This window comes from Syngnathoides biaculeatus, chromosome 23, assembly GCF_019802595.1.
Source record: "Syngnathoides biaculeatus isolate LvHL_M chromosome 23, ASM1980259v1, whole genome shotgun sequence".
Lineage (NCBI taxonomy): Eukaryota > Metazoa > Chordata > Actinopteri > Syngnathiformes > Syngnathidae > Syngnathoides > Syngnathoides biaculeatus.
In genome coordinates this window covers 13,923,091-13,950,515 of record NC_084662.1, presented here as the reverse complement: position 1 = coordinate 13,950,515, position 27,425 = coordinate 13,923,091, and the positions used below count along the sequence as shown (strand labels likewise).

At 41.6% G+C, this 27,425-nt stretch overlaps 2 protein-coding genes across 4 annotated transcripts in view; both read left to right on the top strand.

The window, feature by feature from the left end:
* Positions 1-946: 946 nt before the first annotated feature.
* sec63 (SEC63 homolog, protein translocation regulator) lies at positions 947-20,655 on the top strand. Its single transcript, XM_061811838.1, has 19 exons — positions 947-1,279; positions 4,240-4,339; positions 7,712-7,826; positions 11,257-11,369; positions 11,442-11,503; positions 11,626-11,684; positions 11,851-11,901; positions 11,970-12,078; positions 12,469-12,563; positions 12,848-12,980; positions 13,068-13,160; positions 13,631-13,924; positions 14,012-14,094; positions 14,620-14,691; positions 14,968-15,123; positions 15,198-15,359; positions 16,670-16,870; positions 17,639-17,743; positions 19,014-20,655. The coding sequence occupies exons 1-19, from the start codon at positions 1,156-1,158 to the stop codon at positions 19,149-19,151; spliced, it is 2,265 nt and encodes a 754-aa protein (XP_061667822.1). The 5' UTR covers positions 947-1,155; the 3' UTR covers positions 19,152-20,655.
* A 1,417-nt stretch (positions 20,656-22,072) lies between these two features.
* The window catches only part of fndc1 (fibronectin type III domain containing 1), a 39,665-nt gene continuing 34,312 nt past the window's right edge, over positions 22,073-27,425 (top strand). The window contains exons 1-2 of one of the 3 annotated variants that reach the window (XM_061811835.1): positions 22,073-22,160; positions 23,226-23,344. In XM_061811835.1, coding sequence (XP_061667819.1) covers positions 23,296-23,344 — 49 coding nt within the window. In that variant the 5' untranslated portion in view covers positions 22,073-22,160; positions 23,226-23,295. Of the gene's footprint in view, positions 22,161-23,225; positions 23,345-24,366; positions 24,565-24,945; positions 24,965-27,425 lie in introns of those variants that run through there. The other 2 variants (XM_061811833.1, XM_061811836.1) reach the window with 2 other exon arrangements.

Genomic DNA, 27,425 nt, shown 5'->3' with positions numbered 1-27,425 from the left:
ACATCCCAAAACTGAATTAAAGATTTATGAAGAAAAATGTCTACTTCGTTTTGATGTGTGTGTGTGTCTTCGTTTTATGTGCTTGTATTCACACGTATGGACAATTAAGTCTTCAATTAAACTGCTTTTGGAATGATTGAAGCCGGAAGTACCCCAAGAAAACCCACACAAGCACGGGTCCCCTCTGGGTACATCTGAAAACATGCAAATTCCACATAGGAAATCTTTGGACTCAGGATTGAGCCTTGTGGGACGCCACTGATTTTATTTTTTTTGAATCTGGGACTTTGGTATATGACGGTCCACGACAAGCACAGGGAAAACATGCAAATGCCACACAGCAAGGCCAGATCCCAGATTCAAACTTGTATTCTTCTGAGATTGCTCGCTATCTATTTTAGTTTTTCTTCTCTATGTTCCATTATGTGTCAATTTGGTTAATTTATTTTATGATTTAACTAACCACCGTTACTGTATGTTGTTTTTTGTTTAAAGGAAATCCAAACGCAGGACCCTTATATAGACATTCTGTAGAAATCTATAGAATTCTATAGAATTTGTACAAAACAACTTGTTCTATTGAACTTTGGCTGTGATTTTCTATATGATTTCTACAGAACAATAGAAGTTTTATAGAAATCGGACCTAAAGTTCTATAGTTCTTTAGAAATTCTTTAGAAAGGCTCTATAGAATTTCTTCAGCAGGGGAAGGAAAGAGAGGAATAAAAAAATAAAATCAAAAAATAAAGAAATATTGAGGACCAGGTCAGGGTGGAGTCCGCCTCTCGCCCGAAACTAGCTGTGATATGCTCCATCACTGCCCTGACCCTTGTGAGGATAAGCGGCTTGGAAAATGAAAAAAAAAAATAATAATAAAGCAGTCTCCCGTGCACATTTTAACCTCCTGAGTGCAGGAGAGGCAACATAACAAACAAGCAGGGTGAGCACGCGACCACCGAAGAAGAAGAAGTCCATTGCGCATGCGTACACCACGTATGCTCATCTTCTTGGATGCTAACTTGCTAGCAATCCGTACGGCCGTTGGTAAGCACCATTCACTCAGCGGTCGGGCTACCTCCAGCAGCGGGGGGGACGTGCGTGCCGCGGCGGCGAACGACGCTTGGACACCCGGACGGTGGCGCCGCGAGCGACGAAATGGCCGGCCAGCAGTTCCAGTACGACGATAGCGGCAATACGTTTTTCTACTTTCTCACGTCGTTTGTGGGACTCATCGTGATCCCGGCCACCTATTACCTCTGGCCGCGGGATCAGAATGCTGGTAAGGCCCTAGCCCATGTCGGGCTTCTTTGCTAACTTCAGCGAGGGACTCTTCCAACCAGTGCCCCGAAGCAGTTTCGGCATTTATTCGCCGTCCTTTAGCTGAAGGTCCTAGTGCTTGCTAGTACGCTCTTTTGTCCGCACTAGTAACCTCCCCCGCTCCACACACACAAGTGCCGTATGACATTTCTGTATACTATGAAGGCAACTCGAGGTTTCTAATTTTATTATGTCAATGGCTTCGGATAAAACCGTATGACCATTCCTTAATGTATGCAGTCCAGTTTAAGATTCATGTACTAGCACACTTTGTCGTCACTGTATAACAATTTTGACATTCTACGAGGACAACTATATGTTACTAGTGAGTCAAAACTATGCACTTGCGTGAAACTATTAAATGACAGAATTCTAGTTAACATCCAGTGCTTGACTAGTCGTTCTAGTAACACGCCGATGTTAAATAGTGCAGTTTGCGTCACTAGTAACACGGCTTTATAGAGGTGGAGACCACTTTATTTCTGTACCTCCATGTGCCATGCGATTGGTTGGGAACCAGTTCAGGGTGTATCCTGCCTCCTCCCTGAAGTTAGCTGGGATAGGCTCCAGCACTCCTGCGACCCTTGTGAGGATAGGCGGATAAGATGATAATGAAGAGAATCTGTGTGGGTGTACACCATCATAAAGCAAGAAACAAATATTTAAACACAAACTGTACAGCAACACATATAGACAAGCAATGCAGCAATATTTACAAACATGTCTTTCCATCTGAAAAATTAGTAATATTACTACACGTTACCAAGTTGCAGTGGTTGAATGAAATTCATCTTTTGTCTATGTGACTGTACTCTACTGCTTTTCCTTGAGAAGAGTCATGCACGCTTGAGGGATTGACAAATTAAACTTGCATCTGAAGGCATTACTTTTACCTGCGACTGACTGGCGACCAGTTCAGGGTGTATATAGTCCACCTTGAAGTTAGCTTGAATAGGCTCCAGCGTTCCCACAACCCTTGTGAGGATAAGTGGAATGGAAAATGAAAGGATGGAATAAAAGAATGATTCCAATGCCTCTGCCTCCGCCCTAACGCTATAAAGTGCTCACTCTACTTATGTATGTCTCTTGTAACAAACAATTCATGTTACGAAACGCCTCCTCGGGAAAAAAAAAATTCTCTTGTTACGAAGAAAAATTCAGGATACAAAAGGCAAAAATAGGCACCATTATTCGCAGCCTGCAAATTCGGTTAAACATAAACATCCCATATCCTGATTTGAAAGTGACGCCATAGAGCTGCTCTCTCATTGGCTATCGCCCCAACATCTTCCTGGCATCCCATTGGCTAGAAGGAACCTCAATCTTTAACCGTGATGCTCTTCGTTTCCCTTCCACACTTGAGCATCACCGAATCACATGCTAGCGCACACTGGTAAAGTACAATTTTTTTTTGGTGAGGTTTTTGTTTGTGTTTATTGCAAGATTATTCATCTTTCATCACCATGGGCCCTGTCAGATTTTCGTGGAATTATACGCCGTGGCCAATCCTAATGGGACTAGCCGAAAGAAAGGTCAAATGTTTGGCTCCTCCTCCGTTACCAGTCATGCATTACGGTTCTCACTTTACCCTTCTCTTTGCATTGTTGCCCAACGCCAAAGGTAAATGAACATAATTTTTATTATTCTTTTTTTACATTATGTACTTTGAATGCCTATTTTTATTGGGGGGGGGGCTGGAATGGATTAGGCTATTTACCCGTTAAAAGTGCTTCTATTTAACAAAAAAAAAAAATCACATTACGAAACTGCTTCCAGAACGAATTAATTTTGTAAGTAGATGTACCACTGTATAGGGCTTTTTGGGTGACTATATTAAAATCTCTATGTAGTGAGGAGGGTTACTGCCGAGGGAGTAGATACACTGGTGGAACAGCCACCTTTATCACGCTGATAAGCACTTATCTGGACATGTTTGTCGAGAGCATTGGTTATAGCGTTTCTGACTTATGTAATATGTAAGCTTGACTTGGCTTCTTGCATTGTCATCACTGCTAACAGATGGTCGATGAGCAACATTTAGTAACATTGACACTAGTGAGGCATGGGTGGTACCCCAATGAAATGAAGTACCTCAATGAATTAATTCATGCATTTATGCATTGCTCTGACACCATACAGACACAATTGGTCCACGATAGCAGTGAAATGACTGCTGACACCGTGGAATGGGTAACCAATGAAATTTGGCACCTAATTGAAATGACTGACGCTATGAGGCATGAGTGGTACCTCAATGAAATGACTATGCTAACAGTGAGGCATGATCGCTACCTTAATGAAAATACCATCATTTCTGGCCTACAAGCCGCGACTTTTTTCACACGCTTTCAACCTTGCGGTTTATGCGGATAATTTGTGCATTTTTTCTAACGGCCATTTTATTTTAACTGGCTCTGTTAGCGTTAGTGCTAGCGCTGTATGTACCAAATGGTATTTCCTTTATAAATGTACTCGGTGAGGCTTGTAACCAGGTGCGCTCTGTAAGGCGGGAATTGCGGTTGGTGTGTCAAAGAAAGAACATTGAGACATGAGCGGTACCACAATGAAATAACTATTGCTGACACCATGCAGGCACAAAGTGTGCAGGCTGAGACTGTGAGACATGGGTGGTACCTCAATGAAAAAGAGGTACATTCGTGAAAATGCTTTACTTCAATGAAAATGAGTAGCATTATTGCTGTGACACCATATACCTATGCACAATTTCTGCATGCTGACATTGCAAGGCGTGGCTCGTACCTCGGAAAATATTTATATATTTTTTTCGACACCAGGCCTACACAATTAGAATACACTGATAGTCCTCATATGGTTGGTTCGGCAATGAAAAGAAAGTATTTCAGGAAAAATGAAAATCCTCATTGAATGATAGTGACATGACTTTTTTATGTGCTTTTGCAGAACAATTGCGTCTCAAGAGCCTGCGAAGGGTGCACGGCAGGTGCTTGTGGTACCGGCTCCGGCTGATGAAGTCCCAGCAGAGCATAGTCCCCACGCTCAAGTGAGTTTGATCAGCATGTGGGATTTGTGTGTCTTCTTCATGGGGAATCACACCAACTTTATAAAATGCTTTATTTTTAATGTCCCAGCATCACAGCTCCATTTTGAAATGCTCGTCATCGTGCTCTACAAAAAGATGACACTCTAAAATTAGTTGCTTTTGTTGCTATTTTGGTACAAGGGAGTGTCAGGCCCTCGATGACAAGAAAATACTGGAGAGATTGTTGCGACGCAAGTATTACAAGGAGAAACTTGTTTTCTTGGAAATTACTATTTTCTGTAAAATGTCCTTTTGTTTTTCTCATATGTGTTTATGATTGAATTATGGTCTTGTAACATTTTTCCATTCATATCGCAATTTCTAATGATGGCGAGATAAAGTCTCATGGTACCTTGGAATCATTTCAGCGATTTGTTCAAGAAAGGGTTCATTTCTTGCAGCTTCATGTGGACAAGAAACAGCCTGCTGGTCATGTGAACAATGACAGGCCGCAGTGACTTCATGTGGGATGCATTGAATTCGGACCTCTGTTATGGCTCTTGGGATTGACTCTGTACTGCCAAAAAATGTGATACAAAACAATTAATCGTTTTAAGTGTGAGGAAAATATATATTGGGAAAAAATTGAACATTTTCCTTTCCATCTATGCTTCCAGTACAGTTTTTTTAAACAATATATTTATTAGATTTTTCAAATATAATAAAAAAAAAACAGTATGCACAGACATAACAGTGTTAAAAAAAAAGAAAGCACACAAATCACAAATAATTCTCATTTTTTTGAAAAACTCTTCTAAGAGTCTCATATGTCCTCAAATTCCTGAGCTCTTCCTCTCATGATATACGTGAGTCTTTCCAGTGCAACACAAGATGCCAATGCTTCCAGTACAGTTAAAAAAATATAATTTGAAAAACTATTTCCTCGGAAAATACCTAGAATTTTTTTTCCCACTCAATGATTCTAAGTAAATATTACAAGGAGATTTTTGAGTACATTTCATCATTTCATATCTTTTAACTTGATGAGTTTTTAAATGTTACATCCTATTCCAGTACAATATTTTCTTGTAACATTCCTGCCTTTTCTTCTTAAAAATATTTTCGTTTTCCTTGTCAAACTGATGTTTCGAAATGACAACTTTGTTTTATGTTTAGGGCCGTATTTTTGTGAAGTTTTTCCTCTTAACTTTACGTACAATGATATTGTTGTAATGTTACATATTTTTTGCAATGTTACATCATTCATTAACATTCTAACTTTTTTATGTCATTTTTAACGAAAAAAAAATGTACATACTGTATGCCCATATAATGTTTTTCAACTTTTCGACAGGATTCTTATAAGTGACACTTTATTGTCGTAAATTCAAGACTATTTCCGGGGAAAAAAGTACTTTATGTTTAATATTTCATTTCTTTTCTCATTACATTTGCTTTTTATGAGCTAAATGTTTACAATTTTAAGATTATAACAAGTCTACATGTTTGCGTGTCAAAGGACTAAAAAAAAAAAAGTCCTCAAAATGTGGTCGTAGCTGTCGGGCCTTGCAGGTACCAAAACCATTTCTTTTCAAGAATTCTGAACGTCATTTTGCGTGAGTTCCCAAACATTACTTTGTTCAAGTTATTGGAACTTTTGTTGCTATTATATACTGTTGCACACTCTTATCATTATCAGGATATAATGATTACTCCCTCTTCCCCCATTTTGACCGTTTGAGAATAAAATTAAATTTTTTTTCAATCCCAATTGGGTTTTTTAGTTGAGTGGATTAATTCCGTTAGTGTAGAAAGAATTCTCCGTATGCAATTGGAGCTTGTAGATCATGCCGATATGTTTGTTTCCTTTCGTCAAGTCAGGACTGGGGTGCTGTTTCCTCTGGCCTGGTGTTCAGTATTCCTGCCTCACTCTTGTTTATTTCCACTCAGCCCAGTTTATCTGTACACCTCCCGCTCCTGTCTCGTCCCTTTTAAATGGTCCTGCTGTGTGCTCTGACTGCGTGAAATGGTTTTTATTAAGCAGGATGGTGACGGCTTCTGTCTTCTCCGAGCGCCTGTGTCATCACGCTGCCTTTGATCGTTGCCTTCTGTCGGATTTATTTGTTTTCCCTTTGCAGTTGGTGATTACTGTTTACTGGCCAGAGGAGGGAGGGAGGGAGGGTTGTCATGGCAACAGATGCTCATCCAGAGCAGGCGGGAGCTTTGCTATTGTCATGGAAACAAGTTCAACTTCCATGCATGGATGCCAAACATCTGAACCTCAGAGAGGCTGATTGGAATGACGCTCAGAGATCATGGGCTTTACTTGATGTCTTTAAACTCACCATCGTACCACATACACACTTTTTTTTTTATGAGACCTATTTTTACGAGAGCTAAAGAAGGAAGTTCTGAATAGTCTGACATTTAAAAAATTTTCATGTTACCCAGGAGTATTAGTGGAAAATAGTAATACTAGTCAGAATAGTAAATTGTTTCTGTTGTTTTTTTCCCCAATAACATTTTAAACAATCTTTGTTTTTATTTTACTCTAATTACAGCTTTATTCTCTTAACTAAAATTCACTACATTTTCATGACTGTGCAAATGTTTTATCATAGCATGTTTTTTTGTGTGACACTTTTTTTTTTTTTTTTATTGAAACAAATTCACATCAAATTTGGACTTTTTTTCATTTAACTTTGCTGCTATATTCTTGTATTTGAATTTTTTTGAATTTTTTTACGGTAGTGCAACTGATTAGAGTGTCTGCCTCACATTTCTGAGGACTAGGGTTCAAATCCCGGCCTCACCTGAGTGGAATTTGCATGTTCTCCCGTGCCTGTGTGGCTTGGGGCACTTCAGTTTCCTCCCACATCTCAAAACCATGCAATAATTGGAGACTCTAAATTGCCCTTAGGTGTGATTGTGAGTGTGACAGATTGTTTGCTTCTATATGCCGTGCGATTCTGGGTGTACGCTGCCTCCTGCCCGAAGATAGCTGGGATACGCTCCAGCACACCCGCGACCCTTGTGAGAATAAGCGGCTCAGATAATGAATGATGGATTTTTTTTCCTCATCTTTTTTTTTCTTGTGCAATGAACCCCCACATATTTGCTTTTTGCAATTTTGCCTATTCACAAATTAAACATTTTTTTAAGCATCTGATGTTGTTTGCCATTCTGTCCTTATTTTAGTGATCTCTTGCTGTCAAGGAAGTGCATTGAAATTAATTAAAATCACAGAAATCTACATTTGAATTTGAATTGAACGTCCCATTTTGGGTCATGTTTGGTTCAAGCTGTTAGCTTAGTGCAAGCGTAAAACAACTTTCTCATTTACAGTCATACTGTTGACGTTAGATTGACCTGTGATCAAATGTGTGTTTTCAGGAAAACTGCCTTGTTATTTGGCTGGGTCGTCTTCCTGCTGCTTGCGTACAAAGTGTCCAAGCTGGACAGGGAGTACCAGGAGTACAATCCTTATGAAGTCCTCAGCCTGGACCCGGTAAAACTTCATATGCTTTGTAACACTTTCTGAAAGCGTTATTCAGAAAATGACACTCACTGGTATTTTCTGTCATCACGGTATTGCCATCACGTGAAATGTATTATTAATCACTTCCACGCCTTACACTGTTTTCTTGAAACATCAGTTTATGGTTGTAAATACTGTCGATATTCAGTAAAATGACCCTTGTAATTTTTGTTTTTTTGAACCATGCTTTAAATAAATTCTCAATGGACTAGGTCTTTCAGATTTTTAAAAACTAAGGTCCACTAAGATTATGTACAAATAACAATTCCACTCAGACAACAAATATGACAAATATGAGCGTTCATCTAAAGAATCCCATACCGGATCGGTCGTGGCCCGGGTGAACAACGCCCGGCCTCGGCACTGCTAACCTGCAGGGCGTCTGTGGAAATTCAGCTACTGTTGGTCGAAGACAAAGAAGAGGAGGAAACCGGATCCAGCGTCAGAAGAAAAAGAGGGATGCACAGAGCCTACAACTGAGTGTAGGGACTTTGAATGTTGGGACTATGACAGGAAAAGCTCAGGAGTTGGTTGACATGATGATTAGGAGAAAGGTTGATATTCTGTGCATCCAAGAGAGCAGGTGGAAAGGTAGTAAGGCTAGAAGTTTGGGAGCAGGGTTTAAAATATTCTACCACGGAGTAGATGGGAAGAGAAATGGAGCAGGGGTTATTTTAAAGGAAGAGCTGGCTAAGAATGTCTTGGAGGTGAAAAGTGTATCAGATCGAGTGATGAGACTAAAATTTGAAATTGAGGGTGTTATGTATAATGTGGTTAGCGGCTATGCCCCACAGGTAGGATGTGACTTAGAGTTGAAAGAGAAATTCTGGAAGGAACTAGATGAAGTAGTTCTGAGCATCCCAGACAGCGAGAGAGTTGTGATTGGTGCAGATTGTAATGGGCATATTGGTAAAGGAAACAGGGGCGATGAAAAAGTGATGGGTAAGTACGGCATCCAGGAAAGGAACTTTGAGGCACAGATGGTGGTGGACTTTGCAAAAAGGACGGAGATGGCTGTAGTGAACACTTATTTCCAGAAGAGGGAGGAACATATGGTGACCTACAAGAGCGGAGGTAGAACCACGCAGGTAGATTATATTTTGTGCAGACGATGTAATCTGAAGGAGGTTACTGACTGTAAAGTAGTGGTAGGGGAGAGTGTAGCTTGACAGCATAGGATGGTAGTATGTAGGATGACTCTGGTGGTGGGTAGGAAGATTAAGAAGACAAAGGTAGAGCAGAGAACCATGTGGTGGAAGCTGAGAAAGGAAGAATGTTGTGCGGCCTTCCGGAAAGAGGTGAGACAGGCTCTCGATGGACAACCAAAGCTCCCGGAAGACTGGACGACGACAGCCAAGGTGATCAAAGAGACAGGCAGGACAGTACTTGGTGTGTCATCTGGTAGGAAAGGGGAGAAGGAGACTTGGTGGTGAAACCCCAAAATACAGGGAGTCATACAAGGAAAGAGATTAGTGAAGAAGAAGTGGGATACCGAGAGGACTGAGGAGAGGTGAAAGGAGTACATCGAGATGCGACGTAGGGCAGAGGTAGAGGTGGCAAAGGCTAAACAAGAGGCATATGAAGACATGTACACCAGGTTGGACACAAAAGAAGGAGAAAAGGATCTCTACAGGTTGGCCAGACAGAGGGATAGAGATGGGAAGGATGTGCAGCAGGTTAGGGTGATTAAGGATAGAGATGGAAATGTGTTGACTGGTGCCAGTAGTGTGCTAAATAGATGGAAAGAATACTTTAAGAAGTTGATGAATGAAGAAAATGAGAGAGAAGGAAGAGTTGAAGAGGCAAGAGTGAAGGACCAGGAAGTGGAAATGATTACGAAGGGGGAAGTCAGAAAGGCACTACAAAGGATGAAAAATGGAAAGGCAGTTGGTCCTGATGACATACCGGTAGAGGTATGGAAGCAATTTGGAGAGATGGCTGTGGAGTTTTTGACCAACTTATTCAACAGAATACTAGCGGGCGAAAAGATGCCTGAAGAATGGAGGAAAAGTGTTCTAGTTCCCATTTTTAAGAACAAAGGGGATGTTCAGAGCTGTGGGAACTATAGAGGAATAAAGTTGATGAGCCACACAATGAAGTTATGGGAAAGAGTAGTGGAGGCTAGACTCAGGACAGAAGTAAGTATCTGCGAGCAACAGTATGGTTTCATGCCTAAAAAGAGTACCACAGATGCATTATTTGCCTTGAGGATGCTCGTGGGAAAGTACAGAGAAGGTCAGAAGGAGCTACATTGTGTCTTTGTGGATCTAGAGAAAGGCTATGACAGAGTACCAAGAGAGGAACTGTGGTACTGCATGCGTAAGTCTGGTGTGGCAGAGAAGTATGTTAAAATAGTACAGTACATGTATGATGGCAGCAGAACAATGGTCAGGTGTGCCTTAGGTGTGACCGAGGAATTAAAGGTGGAGGTGGGACTGCATCAGGGATCAGCTCTGAGCCCCTTCCTGTTTGCAGTGGTAATGGATAGGCTGACAGATGAGGTTAGACTGGAATCCCCTTGGACTATGATGTTCGCAGATGATATTGTGATATGCAGAGGAACAATTAGAAAGATGGAGACATGCACTGGAAAGGAGAGGAATGAAGATTAGCCGAAGTAAAACAGAATATATGTGCGTGAATGAGAAATGTGTAGGGCGAAGAGTGAGGCTACAGGGAGAAGCGATAGCGAGGGTGGACGACTTAATATTTAGGGTCAACAATCCAGAGCAATGGTGAGTGTGGTAAGGAAGTGAAGAAACGTGTCCAAGCAAGTTGGAACAGCTGGCGAAAGGTGTCTGGTGTGTTATGTGACAGAAGAGTCTCTGCTAGGATGAAGGGCAAAGTTTGCAAAACAGTGGTGAGGCCGGCCATGATGTACAGATTAGAGACGGTGGCACTGAAGAAACAACAGGAAGCAGAAATGGAGGTGGCAGAAATGAAGATGTTGAGGTTCTCGCTCGGAGTGACCAGGTTGGATAGGATTGAAATGAGCTCATTAGAGGGACAGCCAAAGCTGGATGTTTTGGAGACAAGATTCGAGAGAGCAGGCTTCGATGGTTTGGACATGTTCAGAGGCGAGAGAGTGAATATATTGGTAGAAGGATGCTGAGGATGGAGCTGCCAGGCAAAAGAGCGAGAGGAAGACCAAAGAGAAGGTTTATGGATGTGGTGAGGGAAGACATGAGGGCAGTTGAGGTTAGAGAGGAAGATGCAGGAGATAGGCTAGGATGGCAAAAGATGACTCGCTGTGGTGACCCCTAACGGGACAAGCCGAAAGGAAAAGAAGAAGAAGAAGTGAATGGTACCAATGAGTGAAAACTTGTCTTAATGTTTGTTGCCGAAGAAGAAAATGAGTATGATTACCGGTCCTTTTTTTTTTTTTTTTTTTTTTTTCTAGGGGTCATCGCTGTCTGAAATCAAGAAGCAGTACCGCCTGCTGTCCCTCCAATTCCATCCGGACAAAGGTGGGGACGAGGCCACGTTCATGAGGATTGCCAAAGCTTATGCCGCGTACGTGTCGCTCAAATTAATTCAGTTGAGAAATGCAGCTTTGTGTATTTAGTGTACTTCATTTGCTCGCAGTCTCACCAATGAACAATCCCGAAAGAACTGGGAAATTTACGGCAACCCGGATGGTCCAGGCGGTAAGTATGTAGTTTGTGTGGATGTGTGCTTGTGGGTATGTGTGCACGTGTGTGCTTTTCAAGCAGATTCATTGAATGGAATGGAAGGTTGAACTTGTTTCAAAACCTGTTTGTCTTTGCAGCAACCAGTTTTGGTATCGCCCTGCCTGCCTGGATTGTGGACCAGAAAAACTCAATGCTGGTGTTTATCCTTTTTCAAAGCTAAGATATTATTACACAGATTCATTTGTCTATGCGCACTTAAGGCATTTAAAAATCCATGATATACTATAGGGTGCACTAGTGATATGAACAGTGATAGCCGGGTAACGCGACTGGATCTTTAAGTCTCTGCCCTCTTTTTTTAGGTGTTGCTGGTGTACGGTCTGGCCTTTATGGTCATCCTCCCTGTTGTAGTAGTAAGTGGTCATCTTGTGTTGGTAGATACATATTGTTGTTTTGTTGCGCTCATTTTTGTGTACTCCAGGGCACGTGGTGGTACCGCTCCATCAGATACAGCGGAGACCAGATTCTCATCAACACAACACAGCTTTTTATGCACTTCATGTACAAGACACCCAACATGAACATGAAGCGTACGTTTCCTTCTCCTCTCACCGTAATACTATCTTTAGTTAAATATCATTCATTCCTCCGACTCAACCTGTGGAAAGATAAACGAAAATGCACACCCCGCCTTCCAAGATGAGAGGCCTTCTCCCTCCAAAAAGTCCCATTCTTCCTTTTGCCAAACCCTTTCTGGAATTTGTATCTTCATATACGTAGAACTGTACTTCCATGAAATCTGAATATATGTTTAAATATATTTTCCCAAGTGTTTGTTCTCCATTAAGAACCACCCATCAATTTTCTAAATTCCCAATATATTCATTATAATTCTCGCTAATTCCCATGGACCGTTTCCAACTCCTGAAATTTTGCAACACTATGAAGATTTATTTATTGATTTTTAATTGTCTTTCCAGGGTTAGTCATGGTGCTAACAGCAGCATTGGAGTTTGACCCACGCAACAATAAAGAAGCCACCATCCGACCCACAGACAACATCGAAGTGCCACAGGTTAGAACGTTGTCATTCTTCAACGCTCTTCTCTGTTCATCCGACACTTTCTACCCAACTGGATGTGGCAGATTGGTACCAAGAAGTGAAAATACATTCCTTTGATTCCATCTCTTTCCACATGTATCATCTGAAAAAAATTTTTTCTTTTAAAAACAAAGAAAGTACCAACATTATTAAGACTAATTGTTTTGTGTCATTTAATTTTTGTTTTAATTCTTAGAGCTTCAGATTTCATTCTTTGGCTTCACTGAATTAGATTGTCCTTTTCCCACTTCTTGCAGTTGATTCGTGAGTTGGGAAACATCAATGTGAAGAAAAAGGAGCCTCCTTTCTGCTACCCGTACAGTCTAAAGGCCCGAGTTTTGGTCCTCTCTCACCTGGCACGCATGGACGTCTCTGAGGAGTTGGAAGAAGGTCAGTCAATTTATTACATATAAAAAAAAGTGTCCTGGTGTTGGGTAGCAATATTTAACCTGGGCGATGTTGGTGTGTTCCTTTCAGATCAGAGGTTTGTGGTGAAGAAAAGCCCAGCTCTCCTCCAGGAGATGATCAACGTGGGATGTCAGCTCACCATGATGGCCAGCAGCAGAGGAGGTCAGTGCACAGCAGTACAGAACAGTGAACACATTCATTGCAGAGGCTACGTCCAAAACACAATTGCTGTGGAGTGATAATTTTTGTTTCAAAATGACACCGTGAGTGTGAACAACATGTTGACTAATGACTTGCCTCCACCTACTACTGTGTGGCGGGCTGTAAGCTTTACAAAACAAAAGTGCAATTGTTTCTTATTGCCTCATAAATGCCACAACACGGTGGCATGCATGCATGCTGACAATTTAAACAGTGATTTCAGTTGTACTTCATTGAAATATTTATCAATGTACTCGTTGTTTTTTTTAATCACTTATATATAAATATGTCAATCTAAACATTGTACTGTACAAGCGATACTGCAGGTCCACTTAAGATTAACTACAATACAGCTGAGGTTTATTTTATACGAAAAGCTGGCCAGTGTCCTGAGTGACTTCCCTTCATCCAGGTGCCTTCCCTTCATCCAGGTTTCCACGCTCCTCGCCTGGTCACCATCGAGAACTGTATGAAGCTGACCCAGATGATTGTGCAAGGTCTGCAGGAGTCCAAGTCGCCTTTGCTGCAGCTGCCGCATTTCGAGGAAGAGCATCTCCGTTACTGCATCTCCAAGAAGTGCAAGGTCCGGAGTCTGCAGGACCTGGTGAGCCTCAAAGACTCGGACAGACGTGGCATGCTGCGTTTCCTGGGGGAAGAGAAATATGACGAGGTTATGGCCGTGCTCGGCAGCTTCCCTCATATCACGATGGACACCAAATTACAAGGTAAGTTTTTAATCATAGAAGCATGTCTAGTAGAGCTACAGTTTGGCAGATAGACTGTTGATGCATCTCCATCCGTGTATTTGCTAGTTCTCGACGACGAAGATAGCAGCAACATTACGGCCGGTTCCATCGTCACAGTTACGGTCACCTTAACCAGAAAACGAATGGTGGTAAGCATCTAATACAGTCTTCCAAACATATCATGAGCCAATGCATATATTTGCAAGTAGGGCTGCCTTAGACCACGACTCAGGCCCTGATGTTTGTACACAAGGCCCTGATGTTTGTACACACGCACACACTCATGCAGACACACTAACCGGCCAACCCGACATCGCCACACGTCACTCTATGGCACGCCTCTTAGAGATTCACATTTAGTCAAACAATATTTACTCTTCATTAAACAATTTTCTTCATTGAACATTTGTAACAGTTTTTGTTTTTGCCAGAAAACGGACCTGAATAATGGCATTTCAATTAATTACATTGGAGAAAATGTATCTGGTAACTTAATTTTTCGAGCTAGGTCACAGACCATATTAAACTAAAAAATCAAAGTACCCACTCGTCTCAATTTACTCAATTTTACTTACCCGTTGTATGAAATGTACTTCTGTAAGGAACACCAGAGGGAGCTGTTACCTTATTCCCTGTTAAAAAAGTGCTCAAGACTTTCTTTACTTTGTGTGCAGGAGGTGTTTGAAAAAGAGCAGGAATCCTTGCCATGTCCAGGAGAGGAGGTGGGGGGCCCCACAGAAGAAGCAGTAAGGACTAACTTTCAATGCAAATTGAAAGCCGTTAGAATATTTATTTGTTCGCACTTTATCCTCACTAGTTAAAGCTATTCAGTCCACTAGCAGAATGGCTAGGTCACAAACGAAGAGTAAAATCCACTGTGTGCCACTTTTGGCCTACCTGTGCGACCTTGAGCTAGATAATCTTTATTACGAATTAATGCTTGAATAGCTTTCCATAAATTCACATTCTGGAACATTTGCTGTGTTTATGTTGTGTGAAATTTTGGGGAACTTGTTCAACAGGGGGATGTGAATAAAGCCAAAGCAAAGCAAGTGTGGCAGAACAAGAGCAAAGGCACCAAGAAGACAGCGAAGTCCAAAAAGAAAAAGCTCACCAAGAAAAAGGCCACACCAGGACCAGTCAAAGGCAAGCAGGCCAATGGGAGCGTGGCGGGAAATGTAAGTTTGTACAATCTTGCAGAGGTACAGTATTCATGAATACACTCAGCTAAATTCTGTCGCGCATGTGGCAGGAGGTGGCCTCGACGGCCAAGGAGGAGGAGGAAGAGATCTCAGACAAAGGCAGCGAGTCGGATGAGGGTGAGACCAACAAAGACTCTCCCAGCGAGAGAGATGAAGACAGCGACAAGCAGAGCGACACCGAGCTGGACGAGTTGGCTGGAGACGATGAGGAGGTCAGGAAGCATGAGACCGTAACCGTAGCAATAAAATACTTAACTATATTAGAATACACTCTGACCATACCTTAGCAATAAACTATCTTGCAATGTACCCCAATGTTAGCAATAAATGGGATAAAATCTACTCTAACAAGTCTATCCTAGAATATACGCTAATCCTGACAAATTTGACTATGGTAGAATACACCCAAACCTGAGCACTAGATTATCCACGATTGCACTCTTAACCTAGTTGTACACTTTACTGCAATACATTAAAATCCCAGGCATAAACATCCGAGGATACACCCTAACCCTAGCAATGAACTATTCTAAAAACGCATCCTATTTTAAGCAATCGACTTAAAATACAACCAATAGCAACGTACTGTTAATTTCTGGCCTGTAAGGCGCGACTTTTTTCACATGCTTTCAACCCTGCAGTTTATGCAGTGATGCGGCTAATTTGTGCATTTTTTCGAACGGTCGCAATGGGGCACTCAAGCGAAAAAGGTAAGAGAGACCGGTGAAATATATGTGCCGAGGAAGTGACTTTTACAGGTCCGGCCCTGTTAGCACTGCGGTAGTGTGTTATTTTCCGTGTTTCAGTGATTTTTACCAGTATGTTTTTTTTTTTTAACCGTTTTTTTAATGTTAGTGCGGTGGCCCAGGCGTTAAACTCTCTGTGTACTGTCTTTCTTTGTAAATATCTCGTGTTTCAATGTCTGTTTCAATGTGGGCACTTGCTGCTTTTACACAGCTGCAGCCCATGTATGTATCAAATGGTATTTCCTTTACAAATGTATTGGGTAAGGCTTATTATAACCAGGTGCGCTCTGTAAGACGGGAATTACGGTACTTGACTACCCTGGAAAACACACCAGTCATAGCAGTAAACTGGACTACCCGAGAAGGCCCTCTAAACATTACAGCGACTATCCTAGCTAACCTAATGTCCTAACGTCTCCTGATCCTTGAGACGTGATCATAACTGTCACTCAAACTACATTGGTGTTAAAAAGTGTTTGCCCCCTTCCTGTTTTTTTTTTTTTTTTTTTTGCACATTTGTCAATGTTTAAATATTTCCCACCGTCAAATCTGAATATGAGTCAAAGTCTTCACAAGTAAATACAAAATGCAGTTTTTAAATTAAGTCTTTATATTAACGGATGGAAAAAAAAATCTAACTTACATGGACCTGTGTTTGTGACCTCAAGCTGAAATGAACTTGGGCAGGACACACACTAGGACATCCACTTCGGAATGACTATCCTAGAATGTACCCTAACCCTATCAATGAACCAGACTATCCTACCCTGACTCAGGAGTGGGAGGCGTTACAGCAGAGCATCCAGAGGAGAGAGCGCGCCCTGCTGGAGACGAAGTCAAAGTTGACACACGCCGCCTACAGCCTCTACTACCCCGAGGAGAAACAGGAGTGGTGGTGGCTCTACATCGCTGACCGGCGGGACCAGACCCTCGTGTCCATGCCCTACCATGTCTGCACACTCAAGGACACCGAGGAGGTGGGTCGTGTCTTGTCTCGAGGCCCCCTTTAAAACCATCCGGAATATCGTGCACTTATTCTTGCTAGGTGACTGGTCACATTGAAAATGCATTTTTAGGTCTTTGAAAAGTTAATGTAAAGAAACATTTTGACAGCTTTGTGCAACTGAGTGGTTTTCGGTGGTATGTATGTTTACATTTTTTGGTCTTGGAAATCAAATATGGTTATGGAGAAGTCATTGAAAAGTCATGGAATACTATGCCTCTATGAACCCTGATATTCAATTGTTTCATGGCGGTTAATATCAGGAAAAAAATTCTCACAAAATTAAAGAAATCCATTTAGAATGCTTAAGAGGGCCACATAAAATGATGCAGTGGTCCTGATCTGTGACACCTGTGTTGGCACAGCAAAAATGAGCACTGACCGCAGCTGAAAGGTCTAATGAGGTCGATGCATCACAATGAGCCACCCCTGCTGTGAAGGAGTGTTACCGTGGCGCACTGACCCACCAACAGAAGGGCTGTCAATTAGTCCACTCTTTGTTAGATAGGGGAGATATGCAACTTCACAAAGAAAATTCTTGATGCAGTGTGGGCACATCGCATTGTCATTATTTGATCGTGACACGTTTTGCTCTATGTGATGGACCAGAGCTGTGAAAAATTAAGCACTGAGGTTAACACTGGGCAAGTGTTTCTTACTTTCTGCTACACTGGAAACCTGTGGTGATGTGTCACTCATGTCTATCTATCATGTAGTAATCTGTGCGCCTGTGTTTGTCCAGGTGGAGTTGAAGTTTCCGGCACCTTCCAAAACAGGCAACTATCAATATTCCGTCATCCTCCGCTCAGATTCCTACTTGGGACTGGACCAGATCAAACCACTGAAAGTGAGTGCTCATAACTCTACATCTGTCTTTGTGCACATGTTCGACATAGCGGCACGTTGTGAGTCCACACTGTGGAAGGGTGATCACATGAAGAACTGCATAAACTGATATATGAGTAAGAGTGACTTCATAACTCTGCCACTGTTAATGAATGAGTGAATAAATGTGAGGGAGCAAAGGTGACACGATGAGGGAATTACTGAATGAGTAGCAGGGTTAATGTTAAGTGAATGCATTTAGAGTGGCTTAGTGATTGACATAGTGGATGAAATGGGGATGGGTGAGTGAATGTGCAACAGGGTGAGTGACAAAAAGGTAATTTAATTGAATGAGTGGAAGACGGGCATGTGAGTTAGTGAATTAATACATTAGTGAATGAGTGGAACAAGTGTAGGAGTAAATGTGCATAAGTTTAATCAAGATTTAAATAATGAATGAAAGCTTGACTGATGAATGAATGAAGGAATGAATGTGAGTGGTTGTGTGAGGCAGCTTGAGATGGTTGTGTTGTGTGATCATGTACATGTGCTTTGACGTGCAGTGGTACCTCTACTTCCGAACGTTTCTAGTTACAAAAAAATAATGTGATGAAACGCCTCCTAGGAAACATATGTTTCTAGTTACGAAGAGAAATTCAGGATACGAAGCGTCCTGTATCCTGGTTTGTGTGGCGCGATAAAGCTGCTCTCCCATTGACTATCAACGTAGCATCTTCCTGGCATCCCATTGGCTAGGAGGGATGTCATTCTTTACCCATAATGCTTTTTGTTTCCCTTGGACAGTGGACTGTAACCAAATCATGCCAGCACTGTCACACTAGCACACATTGTACGATTTTTTTTTAATGTTTTTTTTATTTTTTATTTATTTTTTTTTTTCAAGTTTCTTCATCTTTATTCACTATAGGCCCCAAGAAACCTTAATGGAATTAAGTGGTGTGCATGCATACATTCGTACATGTGTTTTCCTCTCAGCTGTCAAGCGTTTGCCTCCTCCTCCTTCCCCCACAATGCTTTTTGCTTGTCACTCACCCTTTTCTTCCCATAGTCGCCCAACCTCAAAGGTATATGAACATAATTTGTATTATTTACATTATGTACTTTGAATGCTTAGTTTTGGCATGGGGTCAGGGAGATTGGAACGGATTAGGCTATTTACATGTAAAATATGCTTCTACTTGTAAAAAATTCACGCCACAAAACAAATTCCGGAACGGATTGATTTCAGAAGTAGCGGTACCACTCACTGTATTTGTGTGTGCCTTGTGCAGCTGGAGGTTCACGAGGCCAAGGCCATGCTGGACAACCATCCCCAGTGGGACATCCCCGACACGGAGGAGGACGATGAGGAGCAGGAGGACAGCGACGGCATCGAGGAGAGCGAGGATGACGATGACGACGATGACTGATTACGCGCACGCGCACTCTGTCAACACACTTGACCCCTGCCATCACCTACTTCCTCCACACACTGACGCAAAGACTCAGGCCCGGGACATTTTTGTACACTCTGGTCCATGTCCTCTCCCAACACGCCAGCGCTCGCCTCTTTTCTATGACTGCGAGCATGTGCGTGGGTTTCGAACCTGGTAAGAATGTGTACAGGTGTGTTTTAGTGGGGACTGGAGCAGCCATCTTGTGAATCCGTGTGTGTACAACAAGAATTGTTCCTTTCGCCTCATGTTGTCACAATTACTCGAGAGCGCACCACACCCAATCGACTTTCTAATAGAACTTAAAGGCTCAATATTAGAGCCATGCTATTTTCTAATAGTGTCATCATTAGTCATTCTGTTATGCTACACACTAGTACATCGTACGTCTTTGTCACAGCACATTCCAGTGTGTCGTCATCGCCCGGAGAAGCCTTACAAACAGTGTGAGAAAAAAAAATGTACAAATATTTTAAAAGGTCAACTTGGGTGCCATGCACCCGCCGTTCTTCTCAGCTCGGCAGTATTTTTTTCATTTTATTAGCGTAGTTGACCTTTAGCGCCCTGTCTGGGCGATTTATTTTTTTGTCAATGTTTATTAGTTTTGTAAAAATCCTCGAGTATATCAAGGAGACCACACCGCTTGCTGTTAACTGGGAAGAGCAGCTTTTTTTTTTTTTTTTTTTTTTTTTTGAGCATTGTCTCAAGTTCATATGATCCACTGAGGAGGGGGTCCGCACGCTACTAAGTGATAGTCAAGTCAGCAGAGGTGTCAAACTCATTTTTGTTGTGGGTCACATTGTAGTTACTTTCTCTCAGAGGGCTGTTATGACTGTAACCATAAAAACCTTTAAATTGCGTCATCATATTTACACATTTGTGCACCTGCTTTGGAATCAGAAATCTAGGGTAATGGCTTATTCAAGAGTGCAAAACGGCAGAGATTGGGTAACAATACAGTATTCACAAAAAATGCTTGCAAATCTTAATGTTTTCATTCACCATTTGACAATTTAAAGTTTTGGTCCAGATTTTAACTAATTGAGGAAATGGACGCAAACGATTTGCCTTTGGGGGCCACATAAAATCATGTGGTGGGCCGGATCTGGCCCCCGAGCTTTGAGTTGACACTTGTGGTGTGTACATAAGGCTGGCCAGAAGAATGTAGCATCAGTGATGTGACACTGTGCACGGAGGACCTTTATTGCAATCCGTCATATCAATATCAATTCAGTGGATGATTTGGATATCGAGTGGATCCTTGCACGGCTTTGCATAGCCCCCTCGTTTCCTCTCGCTTTCTCTCCCAAACCCTCCTTTTACAAACTTACTGTATTCAAAGTGTCCCAATGACGCCTCTTCTTTCTGCCACTCGTTTACAAAGGAACTGGCATTGTAAATGGATAACAAAAAAAAAAAGAAACAAAAAAGTATATTATTTGTATTTAAAATCATTTCAAATAAAAACTTTTAAATGAACCATAGAGCCCACTTTTTTGGGAAAGGATGACGTACGTGTCAGGCACTACAAATGAAATATTTCAGTGTTTTGAAATTGTGTGAAAAATGTGTATATAGCCCACCTAAAAATTACAAATTGATAGAGTATGGTGCATTAAAAACCTTTTAATAGATTGACTATTTAAAAAAAGGCGTGGGGTTAAACTAAACGCCTTTGCAAATATGAAATTAAATGAATTTTCATTCAGCAGCATGGTGGCGCACCTGTAGAGCGTTGGTCTCACAGTTATGAGTTTTTTTTTGAGAAAATATTTTAAATCTAACAACACTTGTTTTCCCTTTAATAGCAGGCGAAAAGTAGAAGAAACTCATCTCAGAATGTGCAGCGGCTGGTTTGGAGGTAGATAAAACTAGGGAGGCAGGAACCTTGATAGCATCCCAGGCTGACGTTTGCTTGAGCTTCCCAAAGATCAGGACGTCATCTGCGCTGCTCACATCCAGCGCCCGAGAGTGAGGCACATGATACAATTTACAGTGAGATCTGCTGCAAAACGGTAGTATGTATTTTAATAAGATTAAATGTATTTTATATATATATATATAATTATAGATATAACATTGTTTTTTTTTCACACCAAAATTCAACAATTGCATATATTTTGTGTACCCTATGATGCCACCAAAGGTTGGCTACTCAGAAAATAGTCATTGGTATCAAGAAAGTACAATGCAGTGAAAGAGCATTCACTCCCATAATTTATATATTTTTTTTTGCATATTTATCACTCAAAGTCTTTCATAGCACTATGTTGGAGGGATCTGTCTCTACTGCTCATGATCTTTGCATGAAGGGGTCAAGCTAAGTTTAGTCTGGCTTGTTAGAGGAGATGACTGTCTTTAATGCAGAAGTATGTTTAACCTTTTTTTAATATACTGTGAAAGAGTAAAAAATGTTAATGTAATGGATGGCGGACAGCTCGACAGACGTCACCAGTGGGCAACATCCAAATCACTGACATCCTGTTAGCCTAGCGGTTAACTAATAAGCGTTGAGTGTGGCGTGAAGATCGTGCTTATTTTGTCACACCCCCAACCCCGCCGGAGAAACCTCCACCAGCGGCCGCTGGGTTGTGTCTGTAGGCCACATTTGTATTGTAATTGTGTGTGATAGATGAGCAAAAATAAAATTAAATCAGGCAAGGGGCAAATGCTTTTTCATAGCACTGACAAAGTTACTCAAAGAATTAATAGTTGAATATGCTGATTTGTTAGGATCAGTGCACAGGACAGGCATGTATACATTTCAAATAGTCATTTCATTCTATTTGAAAAGCCCTTGCTGCTCACTGGGATTGAGTCCAAAAGCCCCAATTTACAGAACCCATTCACAATCCTCTCAGTCAGCAGAGGGCTGATGATGACAGCTGTTCGTCCATATATCATTAACTTTTTCTACATGCTGAGCAGCGCCTCTGGTATTGCTTTTATACTGGGCTTTGTGGGCTCCAGGAAAAACAGGAAAAGGTAGTTGGCAGAGGTAGCTTCGCTATGGTACCCTACAAGATGGTAAAATGTATTTAGAAAAATAACATGAGAAAATAGTAGGGAGCATTCGCTTCGCTGACAAGGACTGAAATATTTGATTTAGTACATGAGAATATTTACTCATAAAAATGAAGAAAAACATAAAAAGTACAGGGAAGAGGTAGCAGCCCTGTAGTACACCCCAATATAGTAAAATGATTAAAATGTTAGATTTCCTGTCAGGGCCTGAAAGGCACTGATCTTCTGACTGGACTTCCCCCCCCCCCCCCCCCCCCCCGAAAAAGCATTAAACAGCTGCAGCTTGTTCAGAATCCTGCAGCTCGGGTTCGGATTCGAACAAAGAGGTCATAGCATATAATTCTAATTCTAAAGTCTTTACACTGGTTTCCAGTCAGCTGAAGAGTAGCTGTCTGCTACTTGTCTATAAATCACGAAATGGTTTAGGTTCTGAATAAGTGAAAGAAATGCTTACGAAATACCAACCCAATAGGGTTCTGAGATCGAACTGGAACGCAGAATCCCCAAAGCAAACAAGGTGAAACAGCGTTTAGCTATTATCCTCTGCACTAATGGAGTAAGTTGCCAACAGAAGTGACGTCAGCCCCAAGTGTGAATGTTTTCACTTCCAGGTTTTTGAGTCGTTCCACTTTTCAATGACATTTCTGGCACCGTAAGCTGTTTTAATTGTACTTTTATTTTCAAATGTTTTCATTTCTTTGTATTTGATTGCTTTAACTCGATTAAATCACAGATACTGTGTATAAAATTAATTTACTTTACTTTTATGGTGGTGTTAAGATCCTGGACCACTTGGATCAATTCCCCTGTCCTGTGTTTCTCTGTTCTGACCTGTTACATCCTGTCCAATTAGCGACTCAATGCACTTTCCTCATTTATGGTCCACATGTAGAATCAATCTACCTTTAATGACGTATTTTCTGTTCTTGTCATATACTGTTCCTCATTGTTGTTGCTGAGTATAACAGAGATGGAATGTATTCATTTTTGTAGGAACAGTTCATTATTCTGTGTTTTACAAAGCAGATAAGGAATTCCACCAACAGAGGGAGATGTTTGTCCAGAGTTGAAGCATATCGACTCAAACTTTGAAGAAATGCCTTCAAGAAAGGAAATGTCTCGTTTGGTGTTGATGCCACTGAAAGGTCAGAAAATATTTGTCAAGCATTTTACTGAAAGTAAATTTAAAAAAATGGCGGATATAGTTATATCGTTTAATGTTCAATTTTGATGGTTTCTTAGCCATACTTTGAATCTATCCATCCATTTTCTTTGCCACTTATCCTTACGAGGGTCGTGGGGAGTGCTGGAGCCTATCCCAGCTGTCAACGGACAAGAAGTGGGGTACACCCTGAACTGGTTGCCAGCCAATCCCAGGGCACATCGAGACAAACAGCCGCACTCACAATCTCACCTAGGAGAAATTTAGAGTGTCCAATTAATGTATGTTTTTGGGATGTGGGAGGAAACCGCAGTGCCCGGAGAAAACCCACGCAGGCACGGGGAGAACATGCAAACTCCACACAAGCAGGTCCGGGATTGAACTTGGGACCTCAGAACTTTGAGGCTGACGCTTTACCAGCTGAGCAAAAGACAATTTTAGAAGTACAAGTATAAGACTATTCTGTCTGGATGACTTTATAGAACAGGGCTTAGCTCAGGGCAGCACCGTGGTGCAACTAATTAGAACCTTGGCCTCACAGCCCTGAGCACCAGTGTTCAAATCCCAGCCCTGCCTGTGTGGAGTTTGCATATTCTCCCCGTGCCTGCGTGGGTTTTCTCCAGGCGCTCCCGTTTCCTCCCAAAACATGCATTAATTGGAGACTAACTTACCCCTCGGTGTGATCGTGAGTGCAACTGTTGTCTGTCTCTATGTGCCCTGCGATTGGCTGGCAACCAGTCCAGGGTGTACCCTGCTTCCTGCCCAAAGATAGCTGGGATAGGCTCCAGCATTCCCCGCGACCCTTATGAGATTAAGCGGCTAAGAAAATGGATGGATGGATGGATGGATGATTTAACTCGCCATCTAGTGGAGAAAAATGCAATTCCCTTTGAATTCCCCAGACACACGCACACATCTGGGGCTCCAGTTTCGCGTCCATAAATTGCAGCATAAAGTGGCACCAGACAACTCTGAAGTAATTTAACAAGCGTGTCATTTTCCGAGTGTGCGGACAAACGAAGGCGGGAGAGGGAGACTCGCAGTGGTCGCCGGTAGGAGGGTCATTAAGTCCCAGCCCCGCCGCGCCTGGCTGGTGCGCCTCTGCTGCAGCTGTGCAACACACACGCACCATGACTCTGTGCGCGAGTAGCACGCTCTTGGCGTTGTTCGTCGCTTTTTGTACACCTGGGCGCGGATGGACAGGTAACATGTTCACCTTTCTTATAATAATCAGATGCACAAGCTACACAAAACCAAATGTTGTCTTAGAATTAATGCAATTTTTTTTTAATGCCTTTGAATGCATGGGGGCGTAATACAGGATCGTAGTTGCATCCTGTTGCTGAGCAGATTATTCGTAAATGTGCGATTTGGAAACTGTACTGGATGGAGAAAAACTGAAAAATGTAAAGCCGAGCAGAATTTAAAATGTTTGATATTCATTTGAATATTTTATTATTACAACTTGAATCTTGTAATACATATGATAACATGTATCTTCTGTACAGTTTCTACCTCATATTGGACATATTTGAAAGTATTTGAGTAATTCTCATCCTGCAAGCTGCGAGGAAAAATAAAAAACAGAGAGAAAAGTGACTTGGTGAGGAAATTCTGCCATGTAGAGTGCACAGGTTCTGTTCTATTATTGTTACTTTTTGTGTTCGGTGATGACTGTAAAACACATTTAATGGATGTGATCGCAATGCAAAGTGGTGGAAAATGTAAAATTGGTATAATTTCTTTTTTGTAAGTTATTTGCTGGCCCCATTTGAGGCTATTTTTGGAACAAAAATCATTATGAGCATTATTTTCCACCAGATGGGCATGCAAAATGTTATATTATTTAAAAAAAAAAAAACGTTTTTCTTTGTTAAACATTGTTGTCATAGATTTGTATAAATCACATCACCAAAGATTATGATGTAAGATTTAAAATATATATTTTTTCAAATGGCATTTATTTCCACTATGAACAAGCGATAAATGTTGCCAATTTACGGCTTAGTCCCCTAAATTTGCGTCGAACGTTTCCACCTTGGACTTTTCCTGTAATTTGACCGCGCCGGATGGTTTGGTTTTTCCTGTCAGACGTGATTCATTTCAAAAATATCCTTGAAATTATCATTGCAACAACAGCCATGAGAAAAATGTCAGAAGTAGCAGACTTGGATGGGTGACGAAGGGAACATTTTTCCAAGTTTACATTCCTCTTCACTCCTTTGCAGCGGTGTGTTGGTCTTTTTTGGGGGGGGGTCGGGGATTCAGCTACTTAGTGTTCACTCTCACTCGAGGGAGCTCCTTAATGTAATCACAGGTCAGTGCCGCTGGCCTCTAAATGCTGCGTAAGACTCGCTTTGAGCATTTTTACAGTAGTTGTTAAGGGAGATGCGAATGTTGCTCGATCACCTTCTCTTTTCGCGTGTCATCGGCTTGTCAGCGTCATTTATCAAGCGGTTCAATGAAAGTGGGCCGACGGGTGTATCCGGACACCTTGGCAACGAGAGAACACAGGCGTAGTGTTTTTGGATAATGTCACCGCACCTCCTTCTGGAAAGTGGGAGACTTAAGTGAGACGGAGAAGAGGAAAGGGGAGGGGGGGGCGATCATGTCCTTGCAAGCCAGTGGAATTTAATTTCCCTTCCCTGCTTAACATGCTGGAATTCTGCAGGAGCTTTCTCAGGGGATGAATCTTGATGCATTTCTACTGTTTTGACGGGGGAAATGTGGGGGAAAATGGCTTTTCACTCAACCGGTGGTGCGTTTAAGGAACTTCAAGCACCTGCGAGTTGAATGGCTGACCAATGTGCCAGCAGTGGCATGTCTTGTGGCATGAGGCCATGTCAAGGCAGCGCTCCAGTAGTTTCAACAAGTACCATCTGCCCGGAATCGTGTACAGCTGTCACGAAAACGTTGATGTCATCGATATCGAATTTGGTGGCTTTGTACATACACACAAATCTCAAGAATTCATGAAAACGCAACGAATATGAGGGTTTTCGTAAGTGTAGCTGCAATTGTAGGAAGAAGTTAACCACTGCTGCAAACAATAATAATATATTACAATACAGATAAGTTGAAGGAAAAATGAGAACGGTGTAAAATGACATGTTTTAGATATTTTTGGTTTTTAACATTTTAAATTGTCACTCAAGTGTAATACGTTCATCTCTGTATGGTCAATAAGCATACAAATTTCGATCAAAGCTTGAAACAGCAAGCTAATAGTGGGCTGTTATCATTGTTTTACGGTGTAATTTTATTCTCATAATGAAGTTGAAAAAAAATTAATTTATGTATTATTAGACTTGCGGCACAGTGAGGCAGCTGGAAAGTGTATGCCTCACAGTTCTGAGGTCCCGGGTTCAATCCTGGCCCCGCCTGTGTGGAGTTTGCATGTTCTCCCTGTGCCTGTGTGGGTTTTCTCCAGGCACTCTGGTTTCCTCCCACATCACAAAAACATGGAACAATAATTGGACACTCTAAATTGTCCCTCGGTTTGATTGTGAGTGCGGCTGTTTGTCTCGATGTGCCCTGCGCTTGGCTGGCGACCAGTTCAGGGCATACCCCGCCTCCTGCCCGTTGACAGCTGGGATAGGCTCCAGCACTCTCGGCGAGCCTTGTGAGAATAAGCAGTAAGGAAAATGGATGGATGGATTATTAGACTTTATTCTCGGTTTTCCAAATCTTTGTAATCATAATATTGTGACTGCGTTCTCTTGACTCTCTCTTGACTATTACAATCGCAATTTACCCCTGACCAGACCGCATCTAAATGTAGAAAATATGGCCCTTTGATTTTATTCACTTAAAGATCTTGAAATGATCCTTGCAGAATTCACTTCAGCAAAATTTTGAATTTACCCCTGCAAATACAACACTCGTCTTTAAAAAAAGCTTTTTTCACATAATAATTTGTTTTATTCTATGGCTTCATCGGTGTCCATATTCACATAATATTGACGCAATATTTTAACCCTCATACTGAAGGCTTTGGAGTCATTTTTCAATAACTTCACACTCATGGTATTGTAATATTTCTCCCTAAAAGTCCTTGATAATAA

Excerpts from the sequence above, each read along its gene's own strand:
- sec63 (XM_061811838.1), top strand. The coding sequence starts at position 1,156 with ATGGCCGGCCAGCAGTTCCAGTACGACGATAGCGGCAATACGTTTTTC. Across the intron at positions 16,871-17,638 it reads CACTCAAGGACACCGAGGAG|GTGGAGTTGAAGTTTCCGGC; the intron begins GTGGGTCGTGTC and ends GTGTTTGTCCAG. Across the intron at positions 17,744-19,013 it reads ACCAGATCAAACCACTGAAA|CTGGAGGTTCACGAGGCCAA; the intron begins GTGAGTGCTCAT and ends TGCCTTGTGCAG.